Source organism: Terrapene carolina, unplaced genomic scaffold (assembly GCF_002925995.2).
Source record: "Terrapene carolina triunguis isolate 2854851 unplaced genomic scaffold, T_m_triunguis-2.0 Scaffold189, whole genome shotgun sequence".
Lineage (NCBI taxonomy): Eukaryota > Metazoa > Chordata > Testudines > Emydidae > Terrapene > Terrapene triunguis.
In genome coordinates this window covers 2,064,201-2,077,017 of record NW_020664540.1, presented here as the reverse complement: position 1 = coordinate 2,077,017, position 12,817 = coordinate 2,064,201, and the positions used below count along the sequence as shown (strand labels likewise).

Below are 12,817 nucleotides of genomic sequence, written 5' to 3'. Positions count from 1 at the left end.
AATTAAGGAAAAAGTCTCATCTAAAAAATAAAAACCCGGGAACATCAAGTATTTGTTACATTTGGTACATGTCCAAGAGATAACATATAGAACAATACTCCCATAGAACCAAGGGTATTCAGAAAGCTAGAAACAGAAAACAAACAAGTAAATTACGTATTATGAAATTCTGATCTTGTGTTTCTGGAAAATCTGATTTGTGGCATTTGTAATCCCTTTGTTGGTTGCTTTTTAGCTGTGGTCCAAATGCATAAAACTCTGGCAAAGCTCAGAGGAAGAAAAAAAAGAAAATGTATTTTAGATTCTAATTGGGACTTAAAAACATTCTTAGACTACTGATGTCTGGTTTCTGATGTCACAAAATTCAACGTGTGTAAATAAATAATCATCTTAGTGTAGTGCTTTGTGCTTTCTGCAGGTTGGGAATCCACGTGTTGAACTCACACTCTCAGAACTTCAAGATATGGCTGCCAGACAACAGCAGCAGATTGAAAACCAACAGCAAATGTTGGTTGCTAAGGTAAAAATACAAAGGAGTGGAAAAGAGACAACTGCAACAATTTAAAGACTTATATAATTTTATCTATGAACAGCTTATTTATAGATTTCCTTCAACATATGCATATATAATTTTCAAGAATTTAGAAAAATACACTACAACATTTTGAATAAAAGAAAGAGCCTGAGAAATCTGCTGCATTAACAAATACTTCTAAATCCAGGCAATATAGAACACTACAGCTTAATAAACAGTAGACATGGAATATTAGTATGACTCCTTAGTTATGTGCATCTTTAAAATGATTAGTATGTTGTTGTTACCTCTTTGTGTTAGACTCACTTTCTAATATATAAACATGAATGTATGTTCAAAGTTTCGTATTTCTGTGAAGCATTTTGTGACACTATTACAGATGCTATATAATATATACAGTATGTATTGCATGCTTGGACTACAGGACTGAAATACATTTAAATGGATTCAAGCTAACAGAGTTTGCTGTATTTGCAGTTCTCTGGAAGAAATTATATTGGAAAAAAAGAAACATTTCCCTTATTTGCTCAGTGCATGGACTGTCATTTAGAGAGCTGAAACTTTATCTTACAGCAGATCTCCTTATCTTTGCCTGTCTAAAATCCTCTACTGACCATTGTTTGCTTCCTTTGGGAAATTGAGTAATGGAGGGTTGGAAGACATTTTGCAACAGCAGGAAGCGTGTTGCTAGCAGCAGGAAACAAATGCTTGCGGAAGCTTCACAGATGTGTTGGAATGAATGTTTAGTCTGAAATTGTTTGTGGTGTACATTTGACGTTTGACTTAGTAGCTTCAAAAGCAGTGTGCCCTGTTTCTATTTTTTGAAGACAAATTTGTGTGGGCACAAATCATAGTAGGTTTTTCTAGGAGTATTATTGTACATTTTAATTAAATTTTACTATCATATGTGATTTTATTTATTTATTTATTTATTTATTTATTTATTTAGAAAAGATGTATAGGCAAGAAAACCATCCAAAGTTGATAGTGAAGTTTGCGTTTCTTTAAAGTCAAGTTTTGTTGTTTGTTTGTTTTGCCGTTATCCAACTATTAAAAAAAATTCCTCTAAAATTAGATTACATGTTCTCCTTGTTTTGGCAGGAACAACGTTTACGTTATCTGAAGCAGCAAGAACGCCGTCAGCAGCAGTCTATTTCTGAGAGTGAAAAGCTTCAAAAACTTAAAGAACGGGTGGAGACTCAGGAGTCAAAGCTGAAAAAAATACGTGCCATGAGAGGACAAGTGGACTACAGCAAGATCATGAATGGCAATCTGTGTATGTGGATTTTTCAAATCTATTTCCATTGTTAATTTCACTTATGATATTTTTACTGTAACTTGCAAATATTAGTATAGCAACAGGATATTGAATTGAGTATTTGTTCTATTTTTAGAAAGGGTCTTTCACAAGTGAATTAATTAAATAAGAAATTAAATAATAGATTTTAGTAAATATGTTCAGCTTTTTGCAAATTACGTTAGCATGTTATAAGCATAAGTTTGTATGCTATGTTAAATTGATGGAAAAGTTTCTGTATGTAGGACTACAGTTTCCAATAGCTGTATGTTTAGAACCATGAAAATACACAAGACAGTTGTACTGGTATTTCATTTGGTTGTTGTGGTGTGTTTTTTGTTAATTATAGCTACTGAAATTGAGCATATCAGTGCCATGTTCCAGGAGAAGCAGCAGGAGTTACAAGCTGCAGTGTTAAAAGTGGATCAGCTAACTCAGCAATTGGAGGACTTAAGGAAAGGGAAATTGAATGGATTCCAATCTTATAATGGACAGATGACAGGACCTGCAGCTGTAGAATTAAAAAAGTTGTACCAAGAACTACAGGTAAACCATTAACTGGGACATTTTTCACAATATCTGTAAATTAACAAAAGTAATATTTACTTCCCCCACCTGGTGTTACAGCTAGTGTTGTACTTGGTTTTGGGAAACCCCATTAACCAGTATGATGGAATGTGTGTTAATTTGTAAGGGCACATTAAGTGTATAAACCTCAGATAAAGGGAACTTCATTAATTTTCAAAACCATGTTTTTATCACCACTTTGTTAGAACTTGTAAATAATATAATAACCTGTATAAATGATTTGAAGAGGATTACTCAGCAATGAAGAGAATGTATATGCAAAAATTGAACTCTACATGTAAACTAGTGCTTGTTTCTGTTTTCCTTTTTTCTAAAATGTATTCTCTCAGACTAATTTTTCAGATCTTAATCTTTTCTCTTTTGTGAGGTAGTAGGTATAGCAAACGTGTAAGGTGCTTTCATAGCTAGAAAGTATGATTAAGCAGTGAAAATATCCATTGTAAAATGCAGTCTGAAAACATAATAGTGAATATATGATATAATTAAAATGTATAGGGGCTAAATAACAAGCCTGTCCTGATTTATATTTTAACAGAATCACCAGAAGTAAAATATAAACTGCAAATACAAGAAAAATTTGCAGTTACCCTATACCTTATTTCTCTGAGTATACCTTTATAGCTATAATGTAGATCTTATTAATTTAGAAGGTAAAGTATTTTGTTTACATTGCTATGGTTTCTGGTTTATATGTATGAAATTACAAATATTTAACTACATGCCATTTTGCCGGGATTTCATGGGTTTTATAATTTGCTTATAGTGTTTTGTGGTTGAGATGTGAGCTCTACCATGTATTAGTTTAAAAATGGGAAATACAAGTAATGCTTTTTGACAATTCTCACTTTCTTGGGATGCATGTATTTCTTTTATCCTTAGGTTCTGAACCTTTGAGTATAGATCAGGGATCGGCAACCTTTGGCCTGCAGCCCACCAGGGTAAGCACCCTGGCGGGCAGGGCCGGTTTGTTTACCTGCCGCATCCGCAGGTTCACCCGATCGTGGGTCCCACTGGCCGTGGTTCGCCGCTCCAGGCCAATGGGGGCTGCGGGAAGCGGTGCGGGCCAAGGGATGTGCTGGCCGCCACTCCCCACAGCCCCCATTGGCCTGGGATGGTGAAGCGCGGCCAGTGAGAGCCGCGATCGGCCGAACCTGCGGACGCGGCAGGTAGGTAAACTGGCCCGGCTCGCCAGGGTGCTTACCCTGGCGGGCTGCGTGCCAAAGGTTGCCAATCCCTGGTATAGATTGATGTGATTTTTGTTTTTTTTTTTTTTAAATGGGGACACTCTTGTATGATTATTTCATGTAATTGGGATGTGCTCTTTAACAATCACTAAAATATAATATAATTTTTTTCTCTGAAGTGAAGGGAAACTTCATTTAAAGTATTATACCAGGTTGCACAATATTATACCAGGTTCTATTTTTATTTAATTGAAAAAGAAGTGACCTTTTCCCTCCATCACTTACAGTAGGTGCATCTCCATTTCTGGAGCAATTCTAAGTGCAAAGATGCTTAACAGATTGCTGAGATGTCTGTATTGTTGCTTGTTGTCATTTTGACCCCCTACATATTTATCAAGATGTAAATTTGCCTCAGTTTTTTTTGCATGTAACATCAACATGGGAAGTGGAGAACTGGGACAAACTATCAGAATTATTGAAGGTGCCAAAGAGAGCCAATGGGGAGACAAGAAAAATAATTATGAAGGACGCAATGATTGATTTTAAACTGTAGAGGTAACCCACCCCCTTTAGAAGCCTTCAAATAAAGGTTTCACCTTAATTCCCACGTAGAAAGGAAAATCAGTGTCTAGCCTATGCACCAGTTCAGTTAGCATCCCATTCATCCATCAAGAAGTTTCATTTGGAATTGGAAGCAGAATCCGTAGCATAGCTTCTGTTGTTGAAACTGACATTTTTTTTAAATATGTTTTTTTACCATCCAGGTAGTTAAAAATTGACTGACTTTAAGAAGGTTTAAAAAGATGAGCTTACTATCAAATATTATATATGATTTGGTTTTCATCTCATCGGTGTTCCTTTATGAAACATCTTTATGCTTAGATGCTTGCAGTTGCCATAAATTGGATGATTCAGCATATACTCATGAATGTACAATTGCTTCCTAGGATATATTTTCTTTTGATTCTTTTTCTAAAGAATTGTATTTCAATGCAAATGTTTACTTAACAGGCTATGTAGAAGTGTAGACTTAGTTGATCTATATTACTTCATGTCTTTGGATATTTTATAAAATAATTTGACAGCAGGTGAAATAAAATATCTACTGTAATTATAACAATTGCATTTTTAAAGATTCGTAATAGGCTTAACCAGGAGCAGAACTCCAAGCTTCAGCAGCAGAAAGAACTTTTAAACAAACGTAACATGGAGGTGGCTATGATGGACAAGCGTATCAATGAGCTGCGTGAGCGACTATACAAGAAAAAAGTTGAGGCACGTCAAAAAGAAAACATTCCTGTAAGATAAACTATTAAAAGGGCCATATTTTAGTGGTTTCAACAACCTAAAAAAGTCATAAAATGTAACTTTTTTTCTCCAGCTGAAAAACCACAATTACAAAAACACTTCTTTTGAAAATAGTAATCTTTAGAAATCCAGAATTTTGTCATTCTTTCCACAGAGATTAGGAAAAGCTTAGATTGCAATGTGTTTCCTTTTATTTTTATGTTAGGAACTAGGGTATTGTTTAAAATTTGCAACAGTAACAATATTTCAGAAATGAGGGCTTAATTTTTGGCTTTCCATCAGGGCATTTGTTAGGTTTGGATAATTAGTAAAATATTTGTTCCCAAATATGAAAATCACCACCTCCACGCCTGGAGCAGAAAGGTGACTTTTATTTAAGCGGTTTGATGATCTGCCCGTAGTTGAATAACCTGGTCAACCAGTGCTTAATTTGTGCCAGGGCTTGCAAGGCTGAGCCCTGGCACTTCTAGGCTTGGCAGTTCGTAGCCCCGGCACCTCTGGGCTTGCTGCATAAGTTATAAATGTAAAAAAATTGCTTGAACCCCAGCACCTCTTTCATTACAAATTAAGCACGGTGGTCAACTGCATGCTGGACACCGTATGTAGGGTGACCAGAAATCCCAATATTAGGGGCTTTGTCTGATATAGGCAACTGTTACCCCCTCCCACCCCAAATTGATTTTTCACACTTGCTATCTGGTCACCCTAACTGTATGTGTGTTTTCTGATGACCAGGTAAAGGCCCAGATGGAGGGGCCACTTACAGTTAGATTCACTTTTGGTTTTCAGTGCCTTATTAGGGCCCCAATCTTATAATGTCTGAGGTGAAGCAAGCCCTTGAACAGAAGGAAAATATTTTCCTTGTGGAAAATATAGCCATGGTTGAGAACTATGTATAGTTTCAGGTGGGCAAAGTCTGTTTTGTGGAGTAGAAATCTGCTTTTCTGGTTCAAATTTGATTAACAAATTTGAGGTGACGTGTCTAGAGTGCATAATTCTAGATTATTCAACCATACTGTTTCTTAACACACTAGAAATGCCTAGATAAATAGACATTTACACCATTTTTGGTTTGTCTATTTTAGTTAAATCGTATTAATGGAACATCATCGCCCCAATCATCTCTGACTGCTTCAGGAAGAGTAGCAGCAGTGGGGCCTTACATCCAAGTTCCTAGCGCTGGCAGTTATGCTGTACCAATAGACCCAGTGAAACCACAGTCTCTCACCATTGCTTCCACTGCGACTCATGGGAGATCAAAATCTGGTAAATACTTAAGTGTAACGGTTATTAAAATATTTGGGGTAGGAGGAGGCAAAGGAGTGGTCCTTGGAGATCGCATGTCTTGACAATCTTCTCTGGTCAAAGTGAGCTAGGCTTCTCAGTGCTATTCTGTGAATTGGGCATATTAGTCATTCGAGATAGATGTGAGGTATTTTTGTCTCTTCTCTCTCATTCTTCCTAAGAGGCTGAGTGTATACTGTCTCCACAGCTTTGCCAGACTTTTACGTGGCTAATGAACTGAATATGGCACCTACAAAAGAGCATGTACAATTGTCAGAAATGTGACCATGAACAATTTTGCTCTAGGAGTGTTTGCTTCTAAATAATGGATTTTAAATCAGTTTGTATTTTAAAATCCAGTATGTAACTCCAATTTAATCTGTAAATATAATACAACTAATTTTTGCAGCATTTTGTTTTCATCTGTTTTTTGAAAGTATTCTGCTTGGTCTTAATTTTTTTTTTCTTTAAGTAGTATTGAATTGGGCAAAATACACTGCTTCTCAAAAAATGAAGTTGTGATAGATTTCTATTCTCAGACCTGTTTCCCTAGCAAGAGGAGAGCTTGCCGAAATAAGTTTGAAAATGATTGGTTCTGGCTCTGGGGTGTCTGTCTGTCTTGTGCTACTTCTGCAGTGGAATGTCCTTTAGTATTCCAACTGCCAGCTCCTTTCCGACTGCGGCTAATGAAGGAGCTTCTCTGCAGTCATATCTATAATATGTTCTTCAACACTATGGCCCCCATGTATCCCATAATTAACAATTCTGTCTATATTGTAATATTCCTTCTCATATGGGGCCTGGTGTAGGAAACCACCTATATCATGTATGCCTTGGGTGCTTGAGCCTATTGGCTCACATTCTCCTAGAGCTCTCTGCACTGGGCAATTTGTCAGTAAATGTCTTAGTAAAGTCAAAACTCCGAAGAATGGGTTGGTAACAAAGAATCTCTTTTAAGACTGAGAAATGCACAGTCCTAAACCTCTGACCACAGGACGTGGATTGGGGTCACCTTTTAAGTGAGATGACAGATTAGCAACTCCTTTGTGTTGGCTTCTGTTTTATTGCATTTAAGTCTCTTATCAGATGGAAACGGTCAATTCATAAGTTGCAGTTTATATGCAAACACCATTTTGGTATTTGTAAATCTCACAATTTTTTTGGATAATTGCATATGTACTTTTAGAGCTGCTGTATTCGACCCCAAGGGGTTATTCTGCATTAGACCTTTTTAGACAGTAAAAGAGAGATTGTTCTCTCTCAGACTTTGTAGTGTAGACTAGTTCTTACTTTACATGCTTATGATTCTAATTGTATTTAAAGCAATTTTTTCAAAAGAGCTGTATATGAAAATATTGTCTATCCACTGCTAGAAAAAAAAATCAAATTTGAGATTTTTTTATTTCAAGTGTCATGTGTTTATTTCTGCATTTCTGAGTTTTCCTGTTCTAATTTCTGCATTGCCATTATATTGTAATTTTTCCACCACTTTTTTTCTTTCTTTTTGTGTGTGACTGAATCTGCCTGTCCTGTAGAGACAGATTATGGGTGTGTGAAAAAATCTCCAGGAACCTGGAAGATTTCTGATTTAGACATAATAGTGGATCCTATTCTGTCACCTCCCACTTCCTCTCTTCAGTCTGCTGTTCAAAGTGTCATCTGCCTGGCACCTACTCTGTCTGACACCCTGCACTGTGAGTGTGTAGATGATAGCTGGCTAGCTAAGAATGCCAGTTTTTAATATGGTCATTTGAGCTCATGCATACAGATGCATATTAAACAGCAATTTTAGAAACTGTGCTGTGTCCTGGTATGCAGTAGATACACTATTATAATGTAAATTTTCTAAGAGGCTAATTTGGGGATTAAAAGAAAGTAAATGGATTTGGGGCAAATTCATCCCTTGAGTATTGCCAGATGAGTTTCACCAGGGATGAGTTTGCCCCATTGAGTGTTTAGGTCTAAAAAGATACTGAAAGAATAGTTACAAAAACTTACTAGAAACTTTGTATAGGTAATCAATCTATAAATTAGGGTGAATTCACAATGTTGGAGAGACCTGGCATGTGTAGGTTTACTTTGGAGATAGGATTATGTGTGAGGCTATGAGGGTTTATATGGTCTTCTGCGCTGGGAATTGGGAGATCTGATTTCTGGTCCTGGGGTGAAATCTCAGCCCCCTTGAAGTCAATGGCAAAATTCCCATTGACTTCAGTGGGACTAGGATTTCACGCTTGCTTTTGCAATTCACTTGCTACATGACTGTGGGATAAGCATTATCTCCTGTTTATCAATTGGTCTGAAATCTATGAATACAAAGTTCTATAAAAGGCCCAAATATAATAGTAATAGTGAAATCAAGTATCTTCAGATTGTTGGTTTACAGTATACGGTTACTGTTAGAATATACTAGTAAAATGACTAAATAATTAGATGAAATTGTGTGTGTGTGTGTGTGTGTGTGTGTGTGAGAGAGAGAGAAGCTGGGCAATAGGGTTAGCGGGAGTGGCTGAGGGATATTGAAGGGAGGTTGGATTTTTGGGGGTGCATGGGCAGAAGATGAAGGCAACAGAAGTGTTGGGAGTGCTGGAGGAGGGACTAGCTAAGGGAAGCTGGGTTTGTGGAAGTGTCTGGGTAGGGAAAGATGGGGGAAGCTCAGTGGCTGAGGGAAGATGGAGGCTTGGGTGGAGGGGAAGGATTTGAAGATGGCTGGGGTTCACAAAGGGTGTTGGGGGCAGCTGGATAGTTAGACTTCTAGGAAGATCCAGGGGGATAACTTGATAGTTTGGAGGAAGCAGGGGACAGCTGGGTTGGTGGAGGTGTCTTGGGGAAAGATGTAGCTGGAAGTGGCTTTGTGATACCTAAGGGAATTATGGGCAACTGGGTGGGGTGATTGAGGGCTGAGTAGGAGTAGGGGATAGCAGGGGCCTGTCAGGGTAGCAGGTCAGCTTGGTGAATGGTAGTGTCTGAGTTAGGAGACTGGCTGGTTGCTGGATAGGGGAGCCTAGGGCCAGTACTGCATCCCTCTCACCTTCTGTCCTTGCCTTTGCCTCCACTTGCTGCTGCCCTTGGGTTGCCAACTTTGGTTGGATGAATTCCTGGAGGTTTCATCACATGACATTATCTTTAATTAAAGATTAATCTTTAATTCCTGGAGACTCCAGTAAAAACCTGGAGGGTTGGCAAGCCTAGCTGCCACTGTCAGGGCTTGCTTGTTCCCAACAGCTGGTCCTTCTCTGGTCAGATCCACCAGAGGGAGTAGCAGACAGCAGCTGCTTAGCACCTCTCCCCAGCAGCTTCTAGCGGCCAGAGCTGTATTTGTAGGCTGTTACTGCAGTTTAGCTGAATGTGTGACACTCAGTTTAGGCGGTAATGTGAGAGGCAGTCTCCATGCATGTATGCCATGCAAGGTCCATGATATTTGGCAGACGTGTTTGACTGATATATAGGGGGCAGAAAGATGAGATCAGGTGCATTCTGAAACTGAAGGAAACCAAGAACATGTCTATATAGTGCCTTAGGCCACAACAGAGGGGTGTAAATTTTAGTCCTCACTAGTGTGTCTTGCACTAACTGGCCCAAGTGGACCCTGCTGACACTAAAAGTTTCCTAATGCACGTTAACATGGTGCTGTTTTAAGTGGGACTATGTTAGTTTGGACTAGGGAACTTTTGGTGCACACCAACAGGGTCCACACAGACTAGTTAGTGTGCAACACAGTAGTGTGGACTAAAATTTACACCCTTCTGGTGCGAATTAAAGCAACCTATAGACCAGCCCCCTAAGAGAGACACTGGAGAGGTTGGAGGGACAGAGGTTGAACATATTTGGTTCCTATTCCTCACCGTAGAATTCTAAGGATAAGTGCACTTGTCCCTAGAGTTCTAAAAATTGAAATTTTATACTCAATGCACATTTTTTGTGCAATTGTCTAGCTCTTTGAGCATTCTTTTTAAACCTGTGTGCATGTATATTTATAAGAGTGAAATATATTTTATGATGTCTTGCTATTTCTTACCCCTTAAATAAGTTTAGTCCTTCCCTCTTTTCATTCTTACCTACTAAATCTAAACTACTAAATCTAAATCTTCATTCCTTTGTTTAGTGTAAATAGGATATAGGAACTGCTGGAATTGATCTATGAACTGGAACTGTAATAAACATGCTAGAATTAAAGAACATCTTAGGTCTATCATATAGTAAATATTAATCTATTTAGAAAAATTGCCCTTTCTTTGAGGCACGTATTTTTTACTTTTGTCTCTTTTGGTCTTACTCTTGTTACCTAGATGATGGTAATAAAAACAAGGTGCACAGTTTATGGACAGTGTCAGATCTTGATGTCGGCCCTGACTACAGCACTTCCTGGCATTCTGCAAACTCTGAAAAGCAGTTTCTGGACTGTATGTTATACAAAGTGCTTTGGGCAAAAAATCTACAATGATCTTAACTGTATTAAATTAACAATCAGAAAAGCATTCTTATCCCAACGTAATTATCTCTCAGAATTCAACCTAGATTGATTTGAAATTAAAATGTTATTGTAACTTTTTTGTGTTACATTTAGGAAAGATCATTTAAAAGATAATTACTAGGGCAGTTCACATGCAGAGTGTGTAACTTTCAAATGAGTAAAGGATAGAAAATAGATCACATAATCGTGGGCTAGGGTAAAGACAGATTAATGAGCTGATAAACTCTGAATGTGGACTAGCATGGTGGAAATATGGGTTGCTGAACAGTGTCCAGATTCTAACTTCTTTAGAAATTAGATGTTAAATAAAAGTGGCTCAGATTCATAAGCCCTAAGCTGAGTGATGTAAACTGCATTGTATCTACCACACCCTTATGTGGCCTATTTGTGGGGTAGCAGTCAAATTGTTTTTGGAAAAAACTGTACAAGATAGTGTATGGTGACAAATCTGGAAATGGAAAAAAGGATCAGTGAGAGGCCTAGATAGAATTTTTCTGTAAAGTTGAGATGAAGGGGAAAGCTTTGTCACTGAGTATCGCTGACCTTCATTTGGTCTTCTTACAGTGGGGTTCCAGGAATCCCAATAAATTCCCCTTTCTCCACATAAGACTTGGCATTTCAGTTACGATCCTCTGGTAAAATAAGGCTGTATGTGCCTCTTTCACAGGCCATCAATACTACTATTAAATTGTTTTGCTATGGTCACTACAGAGCAGTGGGGGGGACGAAAACAACCGTATCCACCTCATAGAGCAAGAGTGAGTCTGGCAACTGAAATATGCTCTTTTAAACAGGAGAATAAAGCACTAATTCAAAACTGTTTTACAGTGTAACAGCATAGGTTTAACTTTCAGATAGTTTTAAAACTTTTATCCTAGTTGGGAAAATAGAAAGTGAATTGTTTCCTCCGATTACTAAAATTTTACACTAAAGCATTAAGGACTTAGTCAAGGACTGGCTACTTCAATTTACAAGCAATTGTGCATAATATTTTTGCATGCAATGAATAAATATGCCCGTGGCTTGAAATTTTCAACTGATTTAAGATGAATTTCTGAAAAATTAAATCTTTAACCGGGAGACACTATTATAATTACTGAGGGTAGTGGGAAGAGAAGAAAGACATTAATGCATACTTTGGAAGATTTTTGTTTAATGCAATTAATGTAGCTACAGCAAGTCTTTACTTACATATCAATGACTCTGGGCCAAATTCTGTTCACTTCTACAGGTGCCAATTTGGAAAAACTCCACTGAAGTTAATGCAGTTACTCATGATATACATTGATATAATTGATACATTGCAGAATTTAGCCTTGTATCTTGGTAGTTCACCAAAAATGATCAAATATTGACTGCTAATGGCCTATTTCTATGTATAGATGAACTTTTTTCTTAAAAAAAGTTTAATTTTGGAATATGATAGCTGAAATTGCAGTTAGCACCCAAATATTCACCATCTGTCATTAGAGCTGATTTTAATGTAATTAATTTGAATGTCAAAGGGTAACGAATAGCTTATTGTTCCTGGTGGTTAAGCTTTTATTCTGTTCTTCTGGATCAGACACTAACATTAATGAGAGCTTATCTGATTTTTGGCATCATATTAATTTCATTGTGATTAAACTAATCTGAATAATGGATTCCACTTCAAATGTTTTGCTTGTTTACAGTGATCGGCACTGGTAACCATAAATATCACATTTTCCCTCTATTTCAAGCTAATGATGGAAATTGGCCGACACTTAAACAGAGTTCAACTCCCGTGGTAAAACCACCTCAAGTCTCCAATGCAGACTGGAAGGAATCAAGCATGGATACTGCTTTAAAACAAGGAACTGTATCCAGTCAACCTTTGCCATCTTCAGTATTAGGAAGTACTGATAAACTGGTGGGTTTCATATGCGGCATATAAAAACCAGTAACCTCATAATGTCTGTCAAATTTGTGTAGTATTTTTATAAATCTTGTTTGATAAAACTTTTGACTATGGCTTTGGCCTCTTTAGCAGGGTTTGCCTCAGGTCTCTGCTCATCTCACTTCTTCCCTTCCATTTATCAAAAATGTCACTAATAAAATCCTCTTCATCTCCCTTCTTCAAATTCTTTCACTGTCTTCCTGTCTCTTATCACATCAGGTTTCAACTC

General features: G+C 37.5%; 1 protein-coding gene across 4 annotated transcripts in view; it reads left to right on the top strand.

Moving 5' to 3' along the window:
* Window positions 1–12,817, top strand: part of PPP1R13B (protein phosphatase 1 regulatory subunit 13B) — a 112,454-nt gene that overhangs the window by 83,947 nt on the left and 15,690 nt on the right. Inside the window, exons 5-11 of one of the 4 annotated variants that reach the window (XM_024217189.3) lie at window positions 419–520; window positions 1,637–1,811; window positions 2,182–2,378; window positions 4,739–4,903; window positions 5,998–6,178; window positions 10,486–10,599; window positions 12,392–12,561. In XM_024217189.3, the coding sequence (XP_024072957.2) occupies window positions 419–520; window positions 1,637–1,811; window positions 2,182–2,378; window positions 4,739–4,903; window positions 5,998–6,178; window positions 10,486–10,599; window positions 12,392–12,561 (1,104 nt within the window). Of the gene's footprint in view, window positions 1–418; window positions 521–1,327; window positions 1,389–1,636; window positions 1,812–2,181; window positions 2,379–4,738; window positions 4,904–5,997; window positions 6,179–7,731; window positions 7,891–10,485; window positions 10,600–12,391; window positions 12,562–12,817 lie in introns of those variants that run through there. The other 3 variants (XM_024217188.3, XM_026654224.2, XM_024217190.3) reach the window with 3 other exon arrangements.